Here is a 26,112-nt window from a genome sequence, read left to right as displayed (position 1 = left end):
TTGTCACCCAGCCTGAAGGCTCCCGAGGAGGACTCTGGGGTGGCTGGAGGCAGGGACTGTGTGGTCTCCCAGCCACGGGCAGAGGTCAGGGATGGGCTGGGAAATAAAATGGCTGGAAACCCTCCAGGTGACTTCTTGTGTAGGCCTCAAGACCTCCTTGCTTGGCTCCCAAGGCAGATGGGCTCATTGCTGCTAGACACCCTAGCTCTCACTTCCAGCCAAAGAATAAACTCAGAGCTGTTGCCAGCAAAAGCATCAGCAAGATATGGTTGCTGGGGGTGGGGGTTGGGGGGGCAAGGGGGGGTGCGGGGAGGAGGGTAAACTTGTAGTCTTCCCTGGTTCCCTGTCTCCAAGGTTGGAGGCTTGGGATGGAGGCCTGTGGAAGCAGCAGAAGTGGATATGTGAGGAATTGCTGGACATCCAGAAATGAGCTGTTCTAGGGTGTTGATGACTAAGCCAAGGCTAGCTGGACACTTCCTACCCATGCTCCTACCCCTCTCCCCCAAAGTTCTAGGCCCTGGGTGGGATTAACTATCAGCCCAGAAGCCAGAAGCTAGCATACTGGGAATCCCTGTATGGAAAGAGTACCTTGTCCCCAGCGACAAGTTCTGTTGTCCCTGCTTAGAGGCCTAAGAGGACTCCGCCATCCCATCTGGGGATGGAAGTGAGGGCCTGACCCAGCCCAGGGCTCTTGGGGGAGGGCCTCCCCTTACCTGCAGAAGCCTCATTTGCTTTTCCAGGCTGACAGGTTCAACCTGGGGATTCTGCTGCAGTGCTCAAAGTCCCGGGGGTAGGTGTTGGCTCTGAAGATGTCCCTCGGAACCATGGTGATACCGGTATTGTCACACACCATTCGAGACAAGGAGATCCGACTCAGGGCCCTGCGCTGCCTCTTGGTGAAAACACCTGGTTTCTCCCACCAGAACCTGCCAAGACAGTCGAGAAAAGTGGGTGAAAGTATAGTGAGCACCTGCTGTGTGCCATGTACATTATGTCATTCCATCCTCACAAAGTTCCTGCAAAATAGGTATTATTCCTATTTTATAAATGAAGAAACCAGTTCAGTGGTCAAGTAAATTGCCCAATATTATAAAGGCCTAGTAATTTAAGTGGCCAGGGCTGGATAGGTAAAGGTCAAATCCAAATAAGAAGTCCAGTCTTAAACCACAAGCTTATAGGAGGGAAACCAGGTTTAGCCTTTTCTGCCCATGTTTTCTGGGATCCTTTAGCCTGGAATAGCGAGGAGGCTGAGAAATCTCCTGGGTTAAAGGTGCCTTCAGCTCAGGCAGCATCAGCCTTCCTGGGTCAGTGGTCTCTCCCTCTGAACAATCTCTCCAGGAGCCTCCTGGTCTCAGATCTTGTGAATTTGAAAGAAATGAAGCTAAAAGGAGCACTCTCCTCCATTGTTTGGTCTTTAAATGTTAGTGCTTCTCTTCCCTGCTCTGGGGCTGGTTTCTTTAGGGTCGGGTCACTTACCTGTCTCCACTGCGGGCCCTTGCGAACTGGTTCTCAAAAAGACAAGCCAGAAGAGGCCCCACACGGGCCCCTGGCAAAAGCGGCTCTGCAATGGCCCCAATCCAGATGTCAATGTTGTCAGGTGTCCCGTATAGATTCAGGAACTTTCTTGCTAAATCCTTGTTTTTCAGCACACAGCTGAGCTGTGCCAGATTCCTGGGCTGGGAGAGCCCACAGAAGCGCCGCCACGCATTGTACCCTGAGGAGAGGGGGGCAGAAGCAGTTTCGGTCTTACCCCTGCTGTCTTCCCATTAGCTTCTGGGAAGTAGACAGGAAGTAGATTAGTGGTTGTCAGGGGCTGGGGTGGAAGTGGTGAATGACTGCTATTACAAGGTTTCTTTTGTGAATGAAAGATATTAGATACGGTGATCGATGCATGACTCTATACTAAAGTCATTGAATTGTATACTTTCGAAGGGTGAATTTTAGATGTTAACTATATCTCAATAAAGCAATTTTTGAATTTTTCACCTACTCAGAAACTTCCAAAGACTAGCCATGCTGATTTCTCAGCTATCAGGGTCTCACACCAGGATCAGGCCACATGATGTGTGGGAACATCAACATAGGAGATGGCTTTGCCATAATCTGAAGGAACACTAGCCCAACTTCATCCATTGAACTACAACTCACAACACCATCCCCCAGCTGAACAAAGGAAAGCCATGTCATGCTTTACCATTACTAAGCTCTGGTGCGTGTATATCTCTCAGGATCCTCACAACACCTTAGTAATTACCATTTTATTAGTGGATACTTGTTGAGCTTAAGCAACCATGACTTTTACTAGTAAGTGGACTTCAAACCATATCTTCCCATTCCAAATTTGGTGTTGGATTTGGGAAGGGATTAGAATAGACTGTAAGAGACGGACGGTATCAGGAAAATATTTCTGGAACGGCTTGCAGGGAACAGGTATATGGGGAACAGAATATCTCTTTGAGGCAACTTGAGTGGTTAACAACCTCAGTTGTCCAGCAGGGGGCACCCACAGCTCTTTAGCTGTCGGGAGCACCCAAGTGTACTGGAGGAAAGAAACTGGTTCCTGAGTGCCTGCTGTGTGCCAGCCAGGTGCTGTGTTAGGTGCAGTAGAAATCCCTCCCACTCCGTTATAACACAAAATTAGTTGAGGCAGATGGAGCTTCAGGCTGTATGTAGACAGGAAAGCTGGTGGGAAGAGGGAGAGAAGCAAGGTGGTGGTCAAAGCCTTCCCCTGACATGGTGGGTTGAACAGGGGGAAGAAAGGAGGAATTCTGAATTTGATTCACATTTTACTCCTTCTTAGTTATGTGGCATTGGGCAAATTACTGGATGTCTTTGAGCTTATTTCCTTTTCTATAAAATGACCGAGGTCACTGGAAAGACTAAATGAGTTATATCCATGAAAGTGCCTAATTTGTCTTCTTTCCTGGGATAAAGCTTTCTGTGTCCTCACCAAGCGGCCAAGGCAGCCTTCGTTTTACTCCACCCATTCCCTGCCTCTCAGGCTCGGCCTTTCTCCACTTAGAGCCAGTTTCTCTGTCCCTGGAACTTGAGCCTTTCTCCTTGCAACTTGCCAGGGTGCTGGGGAATGAAGCAGTTCATCCCTGCCTTTTATATCTGTTTCTCTCTACTTGGAAATTCCAGACCACCTTTGTTCATCTCCCGTGCCCAAGGCCTGGTCCTATTGTGAACCTAAAGATACAGACCCTGCGACAGACGGAGATGTGGCAGGACAGCAAAAAGGTGGTCTGAGAAATGTTCTACTGCATCAACCTTGGCCTTGCCTGCCTCTGAGCCACAGCACAGACTGTAGACAGTCCCGGTCAGAAAGGAGGCACCCAGGACCTGCTCTGAAACCTGTCCCCACCACACCACCACCACCAGCCCTGGCCCAAGCCACGCCTGGCGAAGGGGTGGGCAGCCCCTCACCTGGGAGGCCGTGGTCCCGGCTGCGTTGCATGTTGAGAGCCGCCAGGTCCAGCCCGATTCTTCTCACTTGCTCAAACAGCCGTTCCCGGAGCTCATCCACTAACATGGAATCCTGCCGGTTCAGCTTGGCGGGGGTGGCCATGAGGCCTCGGAGGATGGGGTCGATGCCACCTGGTGGCGGGGAATGTGAGCAGCACAGATTGGAACAATCTCTGAGAAGCCCCTGAGTCATCACAGGAGGCCCAAGTAGCTCAGCGCTGGGTAAGCCAGTCACTTTTATTCTATGATGATTATTTCAGAAAGCAGAGGCCTGGGTGGACATGAAGAGAGCTGGTGCTGTCAGGGTAAGGGGTCACCCCTACTTCTTAAAGGAGTGGAAGGCAAGCTTCTTTCAGGCCCACAAGCCACCAGTCTGACATCAGTCTCCTCCCCTTTTAGAAATCCCTAATCCCAAAGGGGATGGGAGACCCGTGACTGCGGGTCTTGGTGGCCCCTGCCTTGTTTTCACTGTCCTGGGGAGATGATTAGCAGTGGCCTGAGCAGCAGCTGGCAGTAGGCCTGGCCCAACTGAAGGGGGTGTGCTCCCCAACCCCACTCCCATCTGCCTCTGGAAAACCTGGTCACCTTCATGCACGATTCGCCAGCTGGCAAAGAAGGCAGAGCTGAGCAGAACCCGTGAGTTGGGTGCTGAGGCCCGGTACTGGCTGTCCAAGCGGAACACGAAGGGCTGGAGCATGGTGTGGCCAAAGCGGAAGGCCAGGGTGAAGACATTGGCCACACGAGGGTCCACATTGGAGCAGTACCCCAAGTAGCGCCCCAGGGTTCTCTTGGCCCGGGCCCGGCCCAGAACCAGGGGCAGAAAGTCTCGGTAGGTGATGATCTAGAAGAGAAGACGTCGGAAGAAATTACCTTAGCGGCTGCCTAGCCCACTCCTTTACCTTTGGACAGACCTTTGGCTTTTCGAAGGGCTCCTCAGACATAAATTCTTGAATGTCTATCATGTCAGATGTCGCAACATTAATTTCCCATTGGCTGATGAGATACTGAAGCCCAGAGAGGCTGAATGACATGGATAGGCTCACACCATGAGTTGGTGGCGGAATTGAGGGTACAGGTCAGATCTCAGGCATACACACTCAGACCTGACTTACTTGAGGCACATCCCCGAGGATGTGTTAAGGAAGGTGGGAGCCACTTTTCCAGATACTTCTCATGCCAGATTTTCTCTAGGGGATGCTGGGACCCCGGGCTGCCTACCTGGACCATGGCCCCCACGATCTTCCGAGCCTCCTGGTAGAGCTTGTCTCCACTCCACTGGGGATTCAGGCGTCTCAGCTCGGTAGCCAGCCGGTTGTGCTCTCGCATAAAGAGGGTATGCATGGCTGCCAGCGAGGGGTTTTCGCTTGATCGAGAGTCACCTTGAAAACCCCAAGTTCAGAGTCACCATAGCTCTTCCCAGAGAAATGTCTTTCTGCTAGGGCAGACAGAGTTCTGGGGACTAGACAAAGGTCGTGGGACTTTCTGACCTGTGTCAGGCTCCTGGCCCTCACTCGGCCTCTATCTCCTCAGCTGTGAGGCCACTCACTGACCACCACCCTCTTCCCCAACACGACGGGCCAGGAGCGGGAAGACAATGGGGTCTTACATCCTTAAGTGATTGAACAGGTGCCAGTGTGGGAAGAAAAGCTCAGGGCAGCTGCCAGCCACAGGCAGGAAAGTCTTTGCCGAATGATTCTACTCCACAAGATGGCCAGATCCACAGCTGGTGCAGAGACCTGGATGACTCTAGGAACCTTGACTTGGGGACCACGAGCCCCTATCCCAAGGAACTGCATCCGTGTACATGTTCTCTATCGAGGGCGGGATCTTTCACAGCTTTGGAATTGCTATCATGCAAGAGGGAGGGTTGGGCAGAGCCTCTCTGTAGCTAGACCTTTTCTCCTAGAGGCCAGGAGGCAAAGTAAATTCCTGAAAGTGGCCTTACAGTCATTTGCTGGCTTTGAACTATAAGACCTTTTGTACAAGGTCTTATTTAATCCACTTTTCAGTAAGCCTCTCATGAAAGTGCAAAAAAAAACAAACACCAATCTTGCCTTGGCCAGGTAGCTCATCTGGTTAGAGTCTTGTCCCGATACACCAAGGTTGTGGGTTTGATCCCCTTTCAGGGCACATACAAGTAACCAATGAAACAACAAATTTTGAGATGTTTCTTTCTCTCAAAAAATCAATAAATTTTTTTTAAAAATACAGTCTTTAAAAAGGGGGGCTGGAGCCAACTCCCTGAGAAGAAGGCGGTGGAACAGCGTGGACAGAGCACAGACCTGGACACTCAACTGACCGCAGTGCCCTGTGTGGACTCTGCCGTCTGAACTCTGTGCTCTGGACACATTAGTCATCTTCCCTGAGCCCCAGTTTCTCGTCTGTAAAATGAGGGTGGCGCCCTAGCTGGTTTGGCTCAGTGGATTGAGCATCCACCTGTGGACTGAAGGGTCCCGGGTTCGATTCTGGTCAAGGGCATGTACTTTGGTTGCAGGCACATCCCCAGTAGGGGGCGTACATGAGGCAGCTGATCGATGTTTCTCTCTCATCGATGTTTCTAGCTCTCTATCCCTCTCCCTTCCTCTCTGTAAAAAATCAATAAAATATATATTTTTAAAAAAATGAGGGTGATAACAGCGGCCTCCTGTCACGGCTGCTATAAGATGGGAGAGGGCACATTTAAGTATCTTAAACCGCCAGGAAGGATGCCCGTATCAACCAGCACGTGGGGGCAAAGAGCCCGAGGAGGGTTCCAATTATGCATCTGGAAGAAGGTACCAGGTACCAGTGTCTAGCAGCAGTTGGGGATGAGGGGTGGGGAGTAAAAACCTAAGGGAATTTACCCAGAGAAGATTAAAAAAAAAGAAAAAAGTAGGTGGAACTAAAGCTTCTTTCAAGTAAAGAGGCCGTTAGTGAGTGACAGATAGACGGCTCCTTCTCTGCAGTTCGAAATAATTAGCTCAGGCCACTGCTAATTATCTCCCCAGGACAGTGAAAACAAGGCAGGGGCCACCAAGACCCTCAGTCACGGGTCTCCTATCCCCTTTGGGATTAGGGATTTCTAAAAGGGGAGGAGACTGATGTCAGACTGGTGGCTTGTGGGCCTGACAGATAGACGGCTCCTTCTCTGCAGTTCCAGAAACACGAAGAGCTTGGTGGATGTTGGATCACAATGGGAGGACCTTTCTAAAAGTCCGCACTGCTGGAGATAAACAGGCGTTTGCAAAGGGACCTCCAACAACCTACGGGTCCTGCGACAGCTGCACGTGGATCTGTACTGTGGTGTGCCTCATGTTGAAGTCTGAAGACCTGTACTCCCACCGCCTCCCCCCTTGGCCTCCAAACCCAGAACCCCGGGCTGGCTGTACCCCAGGAAGACACCCCCTTCCCGAGCCTGACCTGCCAGGAAGCAGGGGATGCGCGCGGAGCGGTTGGTGAGGACGCAGGGGTCATCGTGCAGGTTGTCGAAGGGCAGCAGGGCCCGGCCGTTGTCCCTGAAGCGCTGGTTGACGGCCAGTAGCCCGTGGTAGTTGGTCCGGTTGCGAAGGCGCAGGGAGAGGGAGACCTCGCTGCCGTACACCATGCTGGCGTCCACGAAGGAGGTGAGTGCATTGATCTGGTTTCGAACGGTATTTCTGTTTTTGGGGCATGAGGCTGCCGAGCGGAAGAAGGGGATGCAGTCTTCCTGGTTCTTGATTCGGGGGTCATTGGCCGGAATCTGAGGGGCAAGAGGAGACAGTGACACTGGGGCCCCTTAAGAGCAAGCTTATCCTTCTTGGTCCTCCCGCACTTGCTTCAAAACCTTGCTTGAAAGTCTCCTCCTTCAGGAAGCACCTCCTTGACTCATCCAGACTCACACTGCTCACCAGGTCAGTTTGAATGTCCTTAGTGCTTTGTATCACAGACTCATGAAAGATTAGAAATGGATGAAACCTTAGATCCTCAATTTCCCAGTGGGGAAACTGAGGCTTGGAGATGGGAAGTGACAACTAGTTAGCAGGAGAGGAAATATTTTTTCTTTGTTTTTTTTTTTTAATTTTATTTTTTATTTTTTGTTCTGTTTTTCTTTTCTTTTTTTCCTTCATTTCATTTTTTTAAAATTTTTTAATAGGAGAGGAAATATTGAAACCTAGTTCTCTTGACAGGCCTGGGTTCCTTTCATTCCATTCAATTCAACACATTTTCTAAGCACCTTTCTGTGCTGGGTGCTCTGAAGATATGAAAATCAGCAAAACCCAGTATAGTTGCAGGAAGCTCGCAATTCAGTTGAAAACAGACACGTATGTAGAGAATGTAACTAAACTGATGTGCCATTTGCTATGCTTGATCTAAAAGCCAACAGTGACAGGTGAAATAGGAGGTGCCCCTGAGCCAGAGCTAGAAGAACGGGCAAAGTTGCATCAGGGAGGAGCCAGCCAGGGGCCCTCACAGGTCATGCCCCATGGAGATCCCCTTACCTGTCAGGGCAAGTGCAGGGGTGAGGGTGTGTGTGGAGGGGTGCCCCCCCCCCCGCCCCCGCCCCAGCAGAGGCTCTGCTCCCTGGAGTGCATCCTTTCCTCTCTGGTGTTCCACACCACCCTTGCCTCTCAGCCTGAAGGATAGCTCCCTGCTCACCACCCACCCCGGGAAGGAGAGAAGGTGAGAGCTAAGGGACCCTAAAGGCTTCCAAAACAGCAGCCTAGGCTCCCACCGTCAGGATCAGACCTACGGGCCAAAGCCAGTCTCTCGATTGCTTCCCCTTCCCTGAAGCCTGCACTGAACCTCCTGGCAGATTGTCCCACCCCCACCCCTCAGACCGCCAAGAACTGGAGTGCATAGCGGGCTGTGCTTCCTGTCTCTGTCTGATACTCCAGCATCACGGACAGCGCCTTAAGGATGGTACTTAAGTCTTCCAGATGCCCACCCCAGCTCTGGCCCAGCATGGAGGCCAGGAGCCTGGGAGATGGGCTGGGGGTACCTTGATGGGGAAGCAGGGAGGCAGCTGGGCACAGGTCCTCTCGCAGTCAACGCCTGCAGCGAAGCCCACTCTGGCTGGGGTCTCGGGGGAGAAGTCCAAATCGTGGTCGATGAACTGGCCCCACTGCATGAACATGAGGGCCCGGCCCTGGTCGGAGGTCAGCCTCTCTTGGGGGAAGCGCACGATCTGGTTGGAGACGGCCCGGACCTGGTGGGAAAAGAGGTCAGCGTGGGGGGTGGGCTCTGGACCCTGAAACCCAGGACTCAGGGGGCAGCAGGTTGCCTCTGCCAGAGTTAACACAGTCTCTCCTCCCCTTTCCTACTTGGTCCCACCCCCTGGCTGTCATTCCCAGAAGGATGGGCTCTGGCCTGGCTCCTGAGGGCTCCAGGAGGAAAGAGAAGGGGAGAGGCCATGTTGGCTGGCTCAGACTCCACCAGCACTTCCAGAGAGGTTATTACGTCAAACTGACAGATCAATTTATAAACTGATGGAAAACTGGATGATAGAGATGATCGATAGGTACGTGGATTGGCTGTTAGGTAATGGATAATGAGAGAGAATGGATAGATCAATAGAAGAAAAATTAATAGATGTTGATTGTTATATTGACATATGAATAGAAATTGATAAGTGTGAAATAGCACAGATCAATAGATGTAGTTAGATTAAGATGTATAGCTCTTTATACAGAGGTGGGCAAAAGTAGGTTTATAGTTGTAATACAAATTAGTAATACAATAATTAATAAATAATACAAGAATTAATTCTGTTTAAATTCATACTCAACGGTAAACCTACTTTTGCTCACCCCTGTATTTAGCAAGATACTTTGACACTAATTCTTTCAGAAAAAAAATACGATAAATGGCTGGCATTAACAAATTATATCATATATGGGTGTTTATTTAATATTCATGCCAGCAACATGAGGCAGGTTTTACTGCCATTTTACAGATGAGGAAACCGAGACTCGGTGCTATTACCTGCCCAAAGTCACCCAGCCCGCCAGAGGGAGAGCCTGGGTTCCAGTCTGCTGGCTGACTCTGGGCTGTGCTTTTACCCCTTCCCCCCTCCCCCCTTACCCCCAATTTAGCAGAGATCAAGCATCTTCCAGGTCCTCAGTCCCTACTCACAAGAGGGAGGAGGAAGCCATTGCGCCTCTTGCCAGGGGTCCAGCCGAAGGGGAGCGACAGCCCATCCTCGTACTCCGCCGGCAGCCAGCGAGCCAGAGCGGTGTTGGAGGCCCCCAGCCAGGGTCTCTTCCTGCAGCAGTGGGTGCGCTCGGGTCAGCAGGGTTCCGGTGTGGAGACCATTCAGCGTCTAGGGAGGGGTGGTGAGGGCAGGGAGGCTCCCCCCGGGGCAGGGGCAGCCCCTCGCTCCCACCTGTTATTACATCTCCCCGTGATGGTTCGGTACTTGTCACTGCACTTCTCTTCCTGCCTCTGGGCAGTACAGCCGCTGGCCTTGGACAGCAGCCACAGCTGGGGTTCCGTCAGCACATCTGGGGGTGAAGCAGGTGGGCAGGGCCCTGGATCCAGGCTCCTGGCACCTTCACTGAGGTGGACTATTCTGTACCGCCCTCCCATCCCTTTACCCTCTCCCCTGCCAACACCTCAAAGCTGCGCACCCCCTCCCCCTCCTGCCTGCCTTCCACTCCCAGGCCAGGGCAGCCCGGGGCCTCAGTGGGGAGCATGGTACCAGTGACATTGAAGGAGCCGGGCTCCCGGCGTTGTAACTTCTCCTCCAGCAGCCCCAAGGCCACGTGCATATAATCGGCAGCCTGAGCGACTGTCCTGGTGGCCGCTACCGGCTGTTTGAAGTAGAACAGGAGGTCCGTGGGGCGGGCAGAGCCACTGCGAAGGCGCTGCTTGATGCTGCCCAGAAGAGGAGGGGGGGGGAGCTGACGTAAGGAAGCAGAGCCACCCAGCAGAGCCCCATCCCAGGCGGGGGGCAGTCGGGGCAGTGTGAACAGATGGATGGAAGGGAGGATCTCTACCAACATGGCACTGCCCCCGTGGTGCCCAGGGGCAGGGTGATGGGTGAGACGACCTTGGTTGGAGCCCAGCCTCCCTCACCGACCCTCCCCAGGCCCACACAGACCCCAGACTCAGACCTACCGCCTCTGAGTCTGATTGTAGGCGGCATCCACCAGGAATTTGGCCTCTGTGATGCAGCTCTGAAGGACCGAGGTCTCCACGGCCCGGGGGGAAGCTGCTCAGAGGGAAGGGGACTCAGGGTCCAACAGCCCCCCAGGCCCAAGCAATTCCCCCTCCATTGCCCTTCTCCGGGGCTGTCCAAGGGGCTATTACCTGGGGCGGTGCCCTCGCAAGGCTGGGCCAGGACGAGTGTGAGGACGAGCCCTGCCAGGGCCAGGAGCAGCTTCCTCTCCACAGTGAGACCCTGAGCCACAGCGGGACAGCGAGCCACACGAGAAACACCCGAGCGGTGCATTCTGGCGGGCCCTCCTGCTCCCTTCTCACCCGGAGGGCCCCACGCTGACCTCTCCCTCCGGCTCCTCTTCGGAAGTAGCTGGGAAGGGACTTTTATATCCAGCCCAAGGGTGGGGCAGGGGAGCTCTGGGCCCCAGAAGGCCAACCTCTTGAGGTGGAGCTCTAGAACTTCCCTCTTATGAGGGATGGGGACGGGGGGTGGGGGCGTTGTGAGACTGAAATCCCCACCCCACCCTGCCACGCAACCAGCCTAAGGGCCTCCTTCCCTCCTATCCACTCACGGCGTCCCACTCTCTCTGCTGCCGAGTTCACTGACCCTGTCTGTACATGTCTCTCAGGGAATATTCGCTGGATGCCCGAGGAACAGCCTGCCTCAGCAGAGGACTGGGCTTGCTCCTGCCACTCACTAGTTGTATGGTCACTACCTACACTCAGGTTCCACATCCCTAACACGGGACTTGGGCCAGATGACTGGAAACGCTCCTCTCCTTGCCCAACAGGCCAGAGGCTGGGTCTGCCTCACTGTACTATCTCCCCATACCCCCACCCCCCACCCAGCACAAGGCCTGGGATTCAGTAGGTGCTCAATAAATGTTTGTTGAGTAAATTCATGATGCAAGATGAATGATTCAGCCCCTGCCCCTTACTGCCTACCCTACCAGCTCTCTCCAAGATGCCAGTGGAGGGTAAGGTGATGACTGAGGCAGGACCTGAAAAGTAAGGGGCTATTTCATGAGGTCATCTGGGGACACAGTGAGATGTCACAGTAAAGCACCCAGCAGAGCAATGGCAGGCGCCTCCATCCTCCATAACAACGGGCTTCGTGCTCCTCCTCGAATTTAAGTGCTTAGCAGTAGTAGGTGGGCGCTGAGTAGCAGGCGTAAATTCTGACTTCCTGTCGGGCTGATCAGCAGTAGCTTCCTTGGAGGAGGCTTGCTGCAGGGGCTCAGAGCCACCTGGGTTGGGTCTGGCTCTGTCACTACCTGTGCCACCTGGGCTAAGCCTTCATTTCCATATCTTAAGGGTAGAACACCCCAGTTGGTCTTTCCCCTCAAGCCACAGGCCCTCTCATACCCTCTTATCTTTCCTCCTGCAGTTCCCTCCACTGGATGAGCCAGGCTCACCCTTTGCTTCGACCCCAGCCTGGTCTACCTGGGGAACCCGTGCTCATCTCTCCATACTGGGCTCCAGAATCCCCCCTGCTGAGCTCTGCAGCCTGCCTGTCCTCCCCGCTTCTTCAGGTGGACTTGCCCATCCCTGTCCCTGCTCCACACTCCCAGCAGAGCTGTCCGGAGTTATAATTTGTGTTTAAAAAGTAAAACATTGAAACAGAATGAAAACTGCTAAGTATAATATTTTTAGGTGCAAATCTTACTTTTTACATGGCTATTTTACTGAATTTGACTATCTTTGCCATTAAAACTTATCCTTTTAAAAATGTTTTTTATTTTAAAACTAAAATAAAAATAAAAATTGAGAAAACAGAAACTGGCCTGGCAGGGGTGGGGGTGGGAGGGTGCTGTGTGTGGAGGATTCAGGTGGCTGGAGCTAGGGGCAGGGTCCTGTGGGGGGGCGGGCAGCAGGAAGCAGGCTGAAGGGGCAGGAGTCCAGGCGGCAGATGCTAGCGTTCCCTTTGGTCTCCTTGCCTGCATTTCTGCCTGCCAGTCCTGTCTGAGTGTCCTTGTCTCCCACCCTCTATCCCCCATGCCCTACCTAAACCCAGCCCCACGCCTTGACAGCCCCCTCCTCCCACACCAACGCCCTGCCTGACAGTTGCTCTTGAAACAGCCCCTTCAGCAATCCCTTTCACAAGCTCCAGTTCCTGATCTTATCTCCTTATCTCCAGCAGGGGCGCCTCTCCTGTGCCAAGGGGGCCCGGATGGAAAGTCTCCATGGAGTTGCCAAAAGTGCGCTTACCCCCTGCATGGCTTGGGGTGAATCACACCACTCCCTGGACCTCAGTGTCCACATCTGTGACCCAGGGACCGTGAGCCTCCTGAAGGAGAGAGAGTTAAAAACTGGAAGCCTCCTCCTCAAATGTGCTTTCCCTTTTGGATCTCAGGGAGCCAGGTACTCCCAGAAGGCTGGCCGCCAGGGCGGGACCTAGGTTGCCTACCTGCCAGCACCCGCAAAGGAAAACTCAGAGTGAGCTCTGCTTGTCCTCCGAGAGGACTCGAGTTCAGCAATAATGAGTGTGCAGGGGTTTGCCACAGCGGTGGGCTGCTGCAGGTTACTGGGACAAGCCGGAGACAGGGCCCTGGGCTCTAGATCCTGCCTGCCATATTGGCTGATCCGCTGGAGGTGCTGATGAGAGACAAGCAGATAGAAAGGGACCGGCGAGGGGCCCTATACAACCAGTCTATGGAGGACAGGTTTCCTGGGCACGGCTGGGGCAGGACTGGCAGGCAGAAATGCAGGCAAGGAGACCAAAAGGGACGCTAGCATCTGCCACCTGAACTCCTGCCCCTTCAGCCTGCTTCCTGCTGCCCGCCCTGCCACAGGACCCTGCCCCTAGCTCCAGCCACCTGAATCCTCCACACACAGCACCCTCCCACCCCCACCCCTGCCAGGCCAGTTTCTGTTTTCTCGATTTTTGGGGAGGTTTTAAAATAAAAAACATTTTTAAAAAGGTAAGTTTTAATGGCAAAGATATTCAAAATTCAGCAAAATCGCCATGTATGAAAATTTACAATTAAAAATATTATACTTGGCAGTTTGCATTCTGTTTCAATGTTTTAAATTTTAAACACAAATTATAACTCCAAATGGTCACATGGTGTAGGACCTGGTGCCTTTGGTCAGGGGCAGTGTTCGCCCTGGGTCAGGCCAGCCCCGGGTCAGTGGACACCTTTGCAGAGACTGGTCCTGCCAGGCTGAGGCTCAGACCCAAGACCATGAGGGAGCCTTCCCTCCCTGGCATCTTTCAGCTGTAATACCCAAGAACCTTCTTCCCGCCCTCCCCTGCCCACCTCAAAACCTCAGCATTCTGCAACCACTTTCACAAAAACTGTCCTCTGGCCACAGTGGGGCTGTTGGCCACAGGCCTGATTGGATCTCTTTATCTCTCAGCTCCAACGGCCCCATGGAGACAGCTGCAGTAGAGCAGGGCTCGGGACCTGGTGGGCCTGCTCCTGTTCCCAGGGGTTCCTGGGAATGGGGTCCTTGCACCTATTCTCATGACAAGAACATTGAGGTCAAACAGTGGTGGCTTCACACTGGGTCGAGGCTGGGGCAGGCCAGGTGTGTGTGAACATGTGTGCATGTGTGTATGTACAATGTTCCGGTGCTGAGGACTCTCCTGAGAGAGGCAGGTTCTGTTTTGTTTGTTTATTTATTTGTTTGTTTGTTTGTTGATTTCAGAGAGGAAGGGAGAGTCAGAGAGAGGTAGAAACATCAATGACGAGAAAGAATCATTGATTGGCTACCTCTTGCATGTCCCCTACTGGGGATCGAGCCCGTAACCCAGGTTTGTGCTCTGACCAGGAATCGAAGCTGGGACCCTTCAGTCTACAGGCCGACACTCTATCCACTGAGCCAAACCAGTTAGGGCTGGTTGTTCTGTTTTTAGCAAGACCAGAAAAAACTTACTATGGGGCCTTGGAGAGCTGGCCTGGGAGCCAGTACCACCCTGGGTACCTTGAGCAAGGAGGACCAAGGCAGAGAGGAAACCAGGCAAAACAGTGAAGTGGGAGAGGGATAGCAGAGGGAGGCCTAGACTAGACAGGCCAAAGTCAATGTAGGGAGGGAGAGAGGGAAAAGGGAAGGGGGATATAGAGAGGATATCTATCAACGGAGGGGGAAGAAGGAGATAAAGAGTTCACAAACTGTTATTGAGCCCTTCCTAGAAAACTATATCAGGTCCCAAATGCATATTCACAAATATGAGTGAATGAACAAATGAATGGACCTCCCATTCCTGTTTGCAAGATGTGTAGAGTCTGAAAATGGGGGTGGGTAGGGGAATAGCAGTAAGAAGTCAGAGTCTTGCATACATGCCCTGAATTTATGTGCTTTCTCTTCTCTGTCTCACTCTTGGGGAAGTTGCATGGCCCCTTGGAGTTCAGCCTCCACCCTCTCCATGCCTCCCTCACTGCACTTAGGAATTTCTGCCCTACTTCCAAAACACTACTCAACTGATGAAAGGATAAATGCCAGGCCTAATAGTAACAATAACATTAATCCTTACATAGGTTCGATGATTTACTTCATATTGAATCTTATAACGAATCTGTGAGATTGTAGGAACAGATATTGTTTTATGCCAGTTCAGTAAGAAAGAAACCATGAGTGCAAGAGAGGCCAAGGTGGCTCAGCCAAGGTTACAAGTTTGGTAGATAATGGAACATGGGCTCGTAATTTAGGGCTAAGTCTCCAGGCTCTGCACTTGCTCTATCACTCTGGACAACGGCCAAAAGGGGAATTGGGAAAAGAGATCAAAATACAGAAAATAGAACTGCTCTTGTGGAGAAGTGCTATCATCACAGAAGGAAACTGTCCGTCAAGAAGGTGGAAAGGAGGGAGTGACTTTCCAGAATGTTTCCATGGGAATATACTTTATTGTCATGGGAGTGTTCAAATCATATATCACGATAAAAAACAAAGAAATTTTCCTTCGCCTAAAAATCTGAGTAAGTTGCTTAGTTTCAGAACTCACTCACTTCTACAATGACCCTCACAACATATCCACAAGTTATGAAGAGAAGAAATACTAGCTCTCTGTCCACTCTACAAAAGGAAAACAAAGCCAAAGAGAAGTGACCTACCCACTGTCACTCCTTTTTACAAACCAGTCGCTGTCTCCCTAATCTCTTCACCGCTGCCTGCATCTCCTGGTTCCTCAGGGTGTAGATCATGGGGTTGAGCATGGGGGTCATGACGGTATGGCTGATGGACACAGCCTTGTCCATGGAGAAGGCGGTGAAGGGCCGGGCATAGAGGTAGATGCTTGGGATGAAGACCATAGACACCACGACGATGTGGGTGGTGCAGGTGGAAGCTGCCTTCCTCCTTGCCTGCTCTGAATGGGACCTCAGCATCACCAGGATGACCAAGTAGGAGGCCAGGAGGAGAAGGAACCAGATGACATCCAGCAACCCACTGTTGGAGATCATGAGGAACTCTAGGAGGGACGTGTCGGTGCAGGCAAGTTTCAGCACTTGTGGGACATCACAGTAGAAGTTATCCAGGACATTGGGGCCACAGAAAGGCAGTGGGAGCATCAGAGCCAGTTGGGTAATGGAGTGAACAAAACCTACCATCCACGCTGTCACCACCAGCCCCACACAGAGCTGAGTGTTCATGATGGTGACATAGTGGAGGGGCCGGGAGATGGCAACAAGGCGGTCATAGGCCATCACTGAGAGGAAGAAGACCATGGCACCTCCCAGAAAGTGGAAGAAGAAGACCTGGGCCATGCAGCCCAGGTAGGAGATGGTCTTCTTCTCAGAGAGGAAGTCCACCAGCATCTTTGGGGCAGTGACTGTGGAGAAACAGAGGTCTAAGATAGCCAGATTTCGAAGCAGAAAGTACATGGGGGTGTGAAGCTGGGAGTCTGCGGTCACTGTGATCATGATCAGGAGGTTTCCCAGAACAGTGGTGGTGTAGACCAGCAGAAACACCAGAAACAGGAAAAGCTGGAGCTCCCGAGTCTGTGAGAGCCCCAGGAAGACAAATTCTGATATCCAGGTGAGGTTCCCTGACTCCATGGTGTGTTTTCCATACACCCGCGGAAAGTGAACCAACACGTAGATACATGAAGTCACTTTCAGTGCTCAGGAGCTAAATCGATTTGTCCAGGTCCATATCTTGGTCATCCTCATGTGCAGACCATATAACCAGATGCTGATTAAGTGACCTTATCGCTGGAGAGTTTACAGTTGCTGCTGGAATAAATATTTATGAGATCTTAAAGCCATCCAGAGACACATGCAACCTGCCTTTCAAAGATTCAGTGTAATAAAGCGGTGGGAAGAGCTTTGGAGTCCAACAGACCTGCAGTCAAATTTCAGGGCTGCTATGTCCTCGAGATTTGACCTTCAGTAAATTACTTAATCTCTCTGGATCTCAGTTTCCACATCTGCAAGGTGAGAATAAAAATTTTTCTTTGTAGACTAGTCTAGAGAACCAAATAAAGTAACACATAAAGTTCCTCAAACAGTGCCTGGAATAATAAATGATAATCACTCTCCTCTGCATAGTCCTCCTACTCCAAAGACATCCTCTCTTCTTCCTGTCTCTAATACATTTTTCTACCCATCATTTTTCATGCAACATTTAACACATTATAATGTTGACGAACTTTTCATGTGTCTGTGTTTTTCCTCCATAATTCATTGTAAGTTCCCAGAGACATAAATGTGGATCTTATAGTTTATTTGTGCCCAATCTTGCTGATAGATAATACTCAAAAAGCTTGTGATATTGGCTGCTGCATGGATGAATAGCTATAGGGTGAGCCCCCTGCACCTTTCTAATGTAGGTGGCCCCTTACTGAGTGAAGACAGGACATGCATGGTGTATATACTGAGACAAGAGAGATGGGTGAGAGAGATTATCTGGATTAAGAAATAGATGATGATGAAATTGTATGCAGGGGACTCAGAGAGCTCCTTTGAAAGGAATAAGAATTTTAAAATATGTTACTGAATACAAGGGTAGAAAACAAAGGGAGATGTCAAAATAAGAGAAATAGAATAGACAAAGGAATAAAGAAGGGAGATTAAGAGGAAGTGAGATAAAGGAATAGAGCAAGTGGAGGAAGGGAGTGGAGAAGTAATGAAGTGGTGGGGAGAGAACAGGATCAAAGTGGAGAAGGGGATGGAAGATGAGAGATAGAGGGTAACAAATGAGAGGCCAGGTGGCCTCCCAATCCCGCCACCGAGTCTCAGTCTCCCATCCTCTCCCAGCTGCCTACTGCAATCTATTATCTCTTAGAAGTCTTGTTAGTCTCATCCTTCTGCTTCCATTTGCTTGCACTCCAGCCCATTTTCTAGATATCTGTCAAAGTGATCTTTCTAAACTCACATCTGATCTTGTTTCTCCCCCATTGTAATCTTTTGATCGTGTGGTGCCCACAACTTAAAACTCAGACTCTTAGAAGTCCCCTACCGAGCTTTTGTAAATCAATTTAAGGTAGAAAAACATACTTACGTTTTCTGACTTAATGTATTAGTAGGCAATTTATGTGATCCTGTTTTAAGTGACTATGTGGAGAATTTTACGGTGTATTTCCTTACCCTTTGCTCTCAGCATCCTCCCTCTAACCCACAGGGCCAATGCCTCACTCGATCCTTAAAAGCCTGGATTTTCACATGCAACCTGAGGCATCAGTGTTCAACATCACATTCCCCCGCATTACTGTCTGAGGCTCTCTTCACATTTGAGACTTACTCCCATCGAGTCCATGTGGCGTGTTTATTCTCCCCACTCCCCAGCAAGTGTTTCTAGATCCTTCTTATAGCTGATCTATTTACAGCTGGGGAAACGCTGCTCTCTCACAGTCCTTCAGCCCAGAAGGAGAGAGAGGCATCAGGTCTTATATCTTCTTGAAGATCCTTTTCCTGCAGCCTCAGTTTCCTACCCACTGCCCGTACATCATTTACACAATGGGTGAGACCGTAGGGGATGAGGCAATATCTTCAGGGAGAAACGATTGGACTGGGCTCAGGAAGCAGGACTGGGCTGATTACCACTGGGGCTGAAGGAGCAATGGGAGTTGTTAAAAAGTTTCTAAATGTCTCAAAAACACATACTCTTTGAGAGTTCCTCCTTGGGGGCCAAAGGTACCAAGGATAATGAACATTTAGAGATTTGTGGACTGTAGGATGCTCAGGCCAAGATCCAAAAGGTCAAGAGTCTCTTCAAAAGGAACAGACTCTGCGAGTTTTAGAACCTGTTTCTTAGGCCAGTGATTCTTATCCTTGAATCACCTGCAAAGCTTGTTGAAAAACAAATTAGTGTGCCCCAGCCCCAGACTTTTTCATTCAGCTGGTCAACCGGCGAGGCCAAGAATTTGCATTTGTAACAAGCTCTCAGATGCTGCAGACGCTCCTGTTCCTGGGACAACACATTGAGAACCACTGACTTGTTCCTCAGCACAGCGGACTGTTCGCTTTCATGGAATCATCAAGATTAACTGGTTTGAAACTTTCCTTTCTTCTCCTTTTCCTCCTTTCTTTCTCTTTTCCTTCCGCTTTTAAACTTAATATAAAATCTTTACTTAGGTGGCAAAATGTTTGTGTACGACAATGGAAACTTATTACCCTGTAAACCTTGTCCTTTATTTTGCCAACCAGACCCCCAATGTTGATTCACCATCCATATCCTAGTCTACTCACTTCATCTATAAAATGCTAGCATTCATCCCCTGGCCGGTTAGCTCAGTTAGTTAGAGCGTCATACCCATATGCCAAGGTTATGGGTTCAATCCCCAGTTAGGGCACATACAAGAAGTAACCAATGAATGCATAAAGAAGTGGAACAACAAATTGATGTTTCTCTCTCTCTCCCCACCCCTAAAATCAATCAATAAATATATTTTTATTTTTTAATCTTTATTGTTGAGAGTATTACAGTTATCCCCTCTCTTTCCCCCCATTTTCCCCCTCCACCCGGTTCCCACCCCACCTCTGGCCTTCACCACCCTACTGTCTGTGTCCACAGGTAAAATCTTTGGTTAATCTCTTCCTGCCCCCTTCCCCTTTCCCTCTGAGATTCGTCAGTCTGTTCCATGCTTCCATGCCTCTGATTCTGTTTTGTTCACCAGTTCATTTTGTTCATTAGATTTCTTGTTCTTTTATTTTGATTTTTAGATGTAGTTGTTGATAGATGTGTACTTGTTGCCATTGTGGGAGAGCTGTGTGCAGAAGGCGAGGCCCAGCTGTGAAGCAAGGTAGACTGGTGCTAGAGCCGGGTCTGGGACCTTTTATTGATGGTTTGGGGCACGCTGTCATCAGCTGCAGCTTGTTTGAAAGATTTTAACAAAGTCTGAAGCCTGAGCCAGGACAGGCCATTCGTATGGAAAAGCTGTTGCAAACAGCTTGGGTGGGGCTGCAAATCGGATGGGGCGGGATCTCAGGGAATCCCCAGGGTGGAGAAAGCTGTGTGGGCCACGCTGAGATGGCTGCCAGTCAGCCCTGGGACAGAAGAGGCCCCAGCACAGGAACAATGATCATTGCGAGCACCCCCCTCCTACGCCCACGCCTGGGAGAAAGCCAACCCTGAGTTCCTGCCACCACCACCACCCTCTCCCCTAACACTGGAGACCAGAAGAAGCGAGACCTTGTAAGTTTGTGCGCGGGCCCTTTAAGAGGAACACCTGGGATTCAGCAGCCTCTGTGTCACTCAGCCAAAATCCCCTCTGGTTTTTAAGGCCCAAAGTTATGGGGACTTCTCTCCCCAGCTCTGGGACCCTGGACTGGGGGTGTGGTGTGGGGCTGGGACCCCTTGCTCCTCAGGGGCGGCCTCCGCAGAGACATGTCCCTCAGGATTAAAAACGGCTCACGTGGGTGTCGAACCAGCCTCCGCCCCTCCTACCCATCTCAATGTGCTTTCTTCTCTAGTTGTAGGACTTCCATTCGGTCAGCTTTCAGGGGATTCTGAATGATGTGCCGTATTTTAGTTGTAATTTTGATGTGGTTGTGGGAGGCGACGAGTACAGGCCATTTTGGTTCTCCATTAAATATATTTTTAAAAAATATTTTTGAGTCAGGCCAATCATGTCTCTGCTTCCAGGAGTTTATACCTATGACAGACACCACTGATGGCCATTCCCAAACCCCTTCTTCCTGGCTGAAAAAGCCAGACATTCACCCTTCCATTTCCCTTTGCAGACTGGGGTGACCATATGACCCAGTTCTGGCACCAGATCATAGGAAGTGGTTCTAGGAAAAGTTGTGTCCCCTGGTAAAAATGAAAAACCACATGGACGCCTCTTCTAGTCCTTCTTGCTAGATTATTTGAATATAAAGATCTGATGCCCGGAAGTTTGGCGGTCATAGTGCCATCATGAGGAGAAAATCAAGGAATTTCAGAGCAGTCAACCCAGAGCCCTAAAATGTTTGAGCTGTTGAATTAACCAACTTTGGAATTTCCTATCTTCTAGTCTTTCTTTTAAAGTGAGATAATGTCCTCATTATTTTTGCCACTGTTTTGTTGTTGTTGTTGTTCTACTATTTGCAGTCAAAAGCATTCTTATCCTCTATGTAATAAAACCCTAAAATGCAAATCAACCGAACAGTCGCTGTGATGTGCACTGACCACCAGGTGGCAGACACTCAACACAGGAGCTGCCCCCGGGTGGTCAGTGCGTTCCCACAGGGGGAGCGCAGCTCAGCCAGAAGCCAGGCTCACAGCTGGCCAGCGCAGCGGCAGTGGCGGGACCTCTCCCACCTCCGCAGCAGTTGGACACCCCAGACTGCCAGAAGGCGCAAGCCAGGCTGAGGAATCTCCCCCACCCCCCTCCCAGCCCCCCAGTGCATGAATGTCATGCACTGGGCCTCCAGGCCTCTAGTAATATATATTTAAAGTGGGATAATCATGTTCTAAAGAGTTCACACCCCCAATGCAGCAGTGTGTCACGTGGGGAGCATCTCATCTTAAGGAGGATGTTGTCATACGAGGGTGATGTCACAGAAGGATGGTGGAGTCGGGAAACTTGTCACAACAGGTACAATTGAAGGAATACGGATGCTGCATCTGGAGAAGAGGCTAATTGGAGGATGAGAAACATATCATCAGTCATTTAAAGAAACTTAATATAAAAGCAGGAAAAGCTGTTCTGAGGGACCACACAGATCAAATATGACACTAAGTCCATTCTCTCCCCTCATCTCCTTAGGTCCACTGTGAGTAGGGAGAAATGTGAGAAACGAGGTCAGGAAAGTGGAGGTGGAAGAGGGTGGAGTCGGAGTTGCCATGATGGCTTAGAGAGAGCCCCGAAGGACTTTTATTTCTTGGATGGGATGGTTGCCAGAAGGGAAGAAGAAACAAAAAGTTTCTACATTATCTTCTTAACTTTGAATCAACAGAATACCTGACCGGGGACTTTTACAAAGTGAGGCATACTTCAAAGGAGATGGAGGGAATAAATGTTAACATAGACAGAAATGAAAAGTAGATTCTGAAATGGGCAGGGGACAGAACAAGATGCAGGGAAAATTGAAACGCCTCTCTGTGTAAGGTCCTGTTCAAGGCGCTGGGAGGACTGAAAGGTGAAGAAAGCACAGCCTCTGCCCTCTTGGAGTGCTCGTCCCAGTGCAGGAAGTCAAAGAGAACACCCTCCAGGTGTTAGCCTCGGACTGAGCGCCCACCCAGATCTGGAATGTGAATAGACATGCCCCGCCTTCTCGGACCTTGGTCCCCCAAACTACATACTTCTCCTCTCAACCAAGTCATCCAAATGATGTAAAGACCGTGTTGGGAAAGTAGAACAGTTTGCAGATTATACAAGGGGTATTTGGTAGGAAAAGAAATCCTAAGGGCAAATGTCCTTATGGGAAATTTTTTTAAAAAATATACTTTATTGATTTTTTACAGAGAGGAAGAGAGGGATAGATAGTCAGAAACATCGATGAGAGAGAAACATCGATCAGCTGCCTCCTGCACACCCCCTACTGGGGATGTGTCCACAACCAAGATACATACCCTTGACCAGAATCGAACCTGGGACCCTTCAGTCCGCAGGCTGACGCTCTATCCACTGAGCCAAACCAGTTAGGGCCTTATGGGAAATGTTTATACAATGTTAAAAGTGAGACCACTTCCCAAATACCACAACTGGTAATGAGGCAGGGAGCAAAAAAGAATGATTGTTCCAGAGGTAAGATGAAACTGTTGACTATTTATCACAGATGTTGATCCCTGGATGAGGAACCCTTGTGGCTGGGGGAGCCCCTGAGTTTTAAGTCCCATCCATGTCTCCTACCTCTAAACTTGGAGTCAGAGGATCCCCTTGCGGCTCATTATTGAGCAAGTCATTTCTCTCTGAGTTTCCTCGGTTGTAAAACTGTTTGATATAAAAATAAGGTATTCATTGTGAGTTTTATGAGAATGAGATAAAAGTGTGAAAGTGCCCAACACAGTATCTGACACAGGAGTGGGTCCGTAGAAATATTAATTTAATCTTCATTGTCACACTCTAATAAAGACTCTTCTCCGCTTTCACATGGGGTAACCAAAAGCTCAGAGAGAAGTTTGTCATTTCAAGTCGGCCTTTTTAAAGTTCACTCCCTGTTGCAAATCACTAGGTGTCTGCCTAACCTCTTCATGGCCGCCTGCATCTCCTGGTTCCTCAGGGTGTAGATCATGGGGTTGAGCATGGGGGTCATGACTGTGTAGCTGATGGACACAGCCTTGTCCATGGGGAAGGGAGTGAAGGGCCGGGAGTAGATGTAGATGCAGGGAATGAAGATCATAGACACCACGATGATGTGGGTGGTGCAGGTGGAAGCTGCCTTCCTCCTGGCCTGGCCCGAGTGGGACCTCAGCATCACCAGGATGACCGTGTAAGAGATGAGGAGGAGGAGGAACCAGACCAGGACCAGCAACCCACTGTTGGAGATCATGAGGAACTCTAGGAGGGACGTGTCGGTGCAGGCAAGTCTCAACACTTGTGGAACGTCACAGTAGAAGTTATCCAGGACATTGGGGCCACAGAAAGGCAATGGAAGCATTAGAGCCAGCTGGACAATGGAGTGGACAAAGCCCCCTACCCAAGCAGCCACCACCAGCCCCACACACAGCCGAGTATTCATGATGGTGGCGTAGCGGAGGGGCCGGGAAATGGCAATGTAGCGATCATAAGCCATCACGGAGAGGAAGAAGACTGTTCCCCCTCCCAAGAGATGGAAGAAGAAGATCTGGGCCATGCAGCCCTGGTAGGAGATGGTCTTGGTCTCACGAAAGAAGTCCACCAGCATCTTTGGGGCAGTGACTGTGGAATAGCAGAGGTCTATGACAGCCAGATTTCGAAGCAGGAAATACATGGGCATGTGAAGCCGGAAGTCAAAAGTCACTGTGATCATGATAAGGAGGTTTCCCACGACAGTGGTGACATAGACAAGTAGAAACACCAGGAACAGGACTTTCTGGAGCTCCTGGGTCTGTGAGAGCCCTAAGAGGATAAACTCTGACACCCATGTGAGGTTCTGTGGTTCCATGGAACCTTCCCCACATACCTAGAGAGAAACCTGCAAAACAAAAATTATGAAAATTCACTCGTTTTCCTGTGGCATGTCAGGATGGAGTTGATCAAAGTCATTATTGTGTATTATTCCAAGAGGAAGCATAGGAGAGCCTTTGCTTGACTTTGATTTTTCAAGGCTCTCACAGGCTTATCTCCCTAACCACACCCTACATTGTGGTGCTGGCATTGATGGGTCTTTCCCCCTTTGACCCATGCTATCCTTGTCCATGGGTTTCCTGTCTGATTCATACCTGCTGAACCCAATATGTGCCTTGTGAACCACAGGCTCCACAAATACAGTTCAACCAATCAATCCATGAATAAACATGCCAGCAAGTATCCTTGACCCCAAATATCACCAACCTAGGTGCAAAAATCTAAAGAGTATGAAAAGTGGAGACGGATAATTTTAAATACACAAATATATGCTTCTTCACCACAGAGGTTTCAGGAGATTCATATGGTTCACTGTGGAAGGAAGAGGGGTGTGCATTAGACAACATTGTCATGGGCAAACTCAGAGACAAATGTGAAGAAAAACAAGCAGATCCGGACTGTAGTAAAGGTGGGATGATCAGTGCTTCTCAAACTTTTGTGCAGAAATATTTCTCTAATGGCATTTGTCACAGAGTGGGCGTGTCCCAGCTCACTAGGGAGCCATGTGCAGGGGGAACCCCAGCAGCCCAGGACAAGTGCAAAATTTTCTTGAACTCTTATGTGCTATATTTTTACATTTATGTGAATTTTTCTATTGTATTTCTAGAAAATATTTTGAGAGGGTTTTGTGTGTGTGTTTTTAAATTAAATTTTATTGGGGTGACATTGGTCAACATGAACATATAGGTTTCATGTGTGGATTTCTATGTTACAAAATCTGTAATTTAAGTATTGTGGCTTGTAAAACTTTGGTAAGTCCAAGGTGTTATATAAAATAAATATAGGATGGGGAAGGCACACGTTCTTTAGTTCAGCAGGTGAAGGTTCTAGACAACATTCACTTGAAAAATGAACGGAGTTCTTTGGTGTTGAAACCCATTCCCTTGGGTTACACTTTTCCAAAATTTAATTGTTCAGGAAAACTTGCCAAGTCCCCGCCCCAGGAAGATCATAATCATAGAACACTCCCCCCTCCCTGACTCCCACCTGATTATATGGCAGGGACAGCAGAATTCCACTGATGCTCTTTTTACAAGGGAATTGAAAAAATATACGCAAAAAGAAGTTCTATCAACTTATTACACAAATATAAAACAGAATTATCTCTAACATTATCTGTGAGGCATGACAGTACTCAAAATATTGCCACATTTGTCTCATCCGAAACTCACATTTATCCTAAATATTTGTGTAAAGATGATGCTTCAGGGCGAGGCACTCTGTTTATTCTGTGGCTCACTGACTCCCAGCAGAGGACCATTTGAAAAGTGTCTCCGTGGGCAACTGAGAACCCCTGGAAGACTTCTGAAGGAAAATGACCTGATGGTGCCGGGTTATAGTGGGCGTGTCCCAGCTCTCTAGGGCAGGAAGCCCTGAGGCAGGCAAGAGGGGAGCAGACACTTCTGGGCTGTTGTCACAGCAACCCCAGCAGAGGGTAACTCGGTTTTGTCTCTGGCTTTGTGTCCTCGTGGAGGTGAGACTGGGTGGGCAGCAGCCTAAATGGCGTGGTTTAGTCTCTCTGAGAAAGCCCCTGACCCCTAACCCTTCAACCCCAACCCAACTCTCCCACCTGGTCATTGATTCCTAAAATGCCAACAGCATAGCTTTAGTATCTCTATTTTTATCTTTGTCTGTATGAAGATTCCAACTATACGCCTTTATCAGTCAGAGATGCACACTGTGAGGGCACCAATATATCTGGCAATTTCCACAGAAACAAGCTGAAGTATCTGGCTTTCCCCAGCAAGCAGATGAACATCACCCCATCCCACGGCCCCTACCACTTCCTAGCCAGCCCCCAGCTACTTCTTTAGGCAGACTGTGCACGGCATGCTGCTGCAGAGGACCAGGTGAGGCCTGGCTTCCCTGGACCGCCTCAAGGTGTTCAGTGGAATCCTGCC

The 26,112-nt window shown here is 49.9% G+C and overlaps 3 protein-coding genes across 3 annotated transcripts; all 3 read right to left on the bottom strand.

The window, feature by feature from the left end:
- Positions 1–332: 332 nt before the first annotated feature.
- EPX (eosinophil peroxidase) lies at positions 333–11,316 on the bottom strand. Its single transcript, XM_054709397.1, is given in 16 exon segments — positions 333–376; positions 714–926; positions 1,477–1,714; positions 3,427–3,597; positions 4,051–4,306; positions 4,684–4,844; positions 6,865–7,183; positions 8,423–8,629; positions 9,556–9,685; positions 9,806–9,923; positions 10,121–10,296; positions 10,540–10,633; positions 10,732–10,851; positions 10,884–10,931; positions 10,934–10,998; positions 11,189–11,316. Coding segments are annotated over 15 exon segments (2,433 nt in total). The 3' UTR covers positions 333–376; positions 714–724.
- Positions 11,317–15,641: 4,325 nt separating this feature from the next.
- Positions 15,642–16,577, bottom strand: LOC103291653 (olfactory receptor 4D2). Its single transcript, XM_054709532.1, has one exon. The coding sequence runs from the start codon at positions 16,575–16,577 to the stop codon at positions 15,642–15,644; it is 936 nt and encodes a 311-aa protein (XP_054565507.1).
- A 6,516-nt stretch (positions 16,578–23,093) lies between these two features.
- Positions 23,094–24,029, bottom strand: LOC103291654 (olfactory receptor 4D1). Its single transcript, XM_008147731.3, has one exon. It carries the CDS (start codon positions 24,027–24,029, stop codon positions 23,094–23,096), a length of 936 nt encoding a protein of 311 aa, XP_008145953.1.
- Positions 24,030–26,112: the final 2,083 nt, after the last annotated feature.

Source organism: Eptesicus fuscus, chromosome 20, assembly GCF_027574615.1.
Source record: "Eptesicus fuscus isolate TK198812 chromosome 20, DD_ASM_mEF_20220401, whole genome shotgun sequence".
Classification (NCBI taxonomy): domain Eukaryota; kingdom Metazoa; phylum Chordata; class Mammalia; order Chiroptera; family Vespertilionidae; genus Eptesicus; species Eptesicus fuscus.
This window is presented reverse-complemented; position numbering and strand designations above follow the sequence as displayed.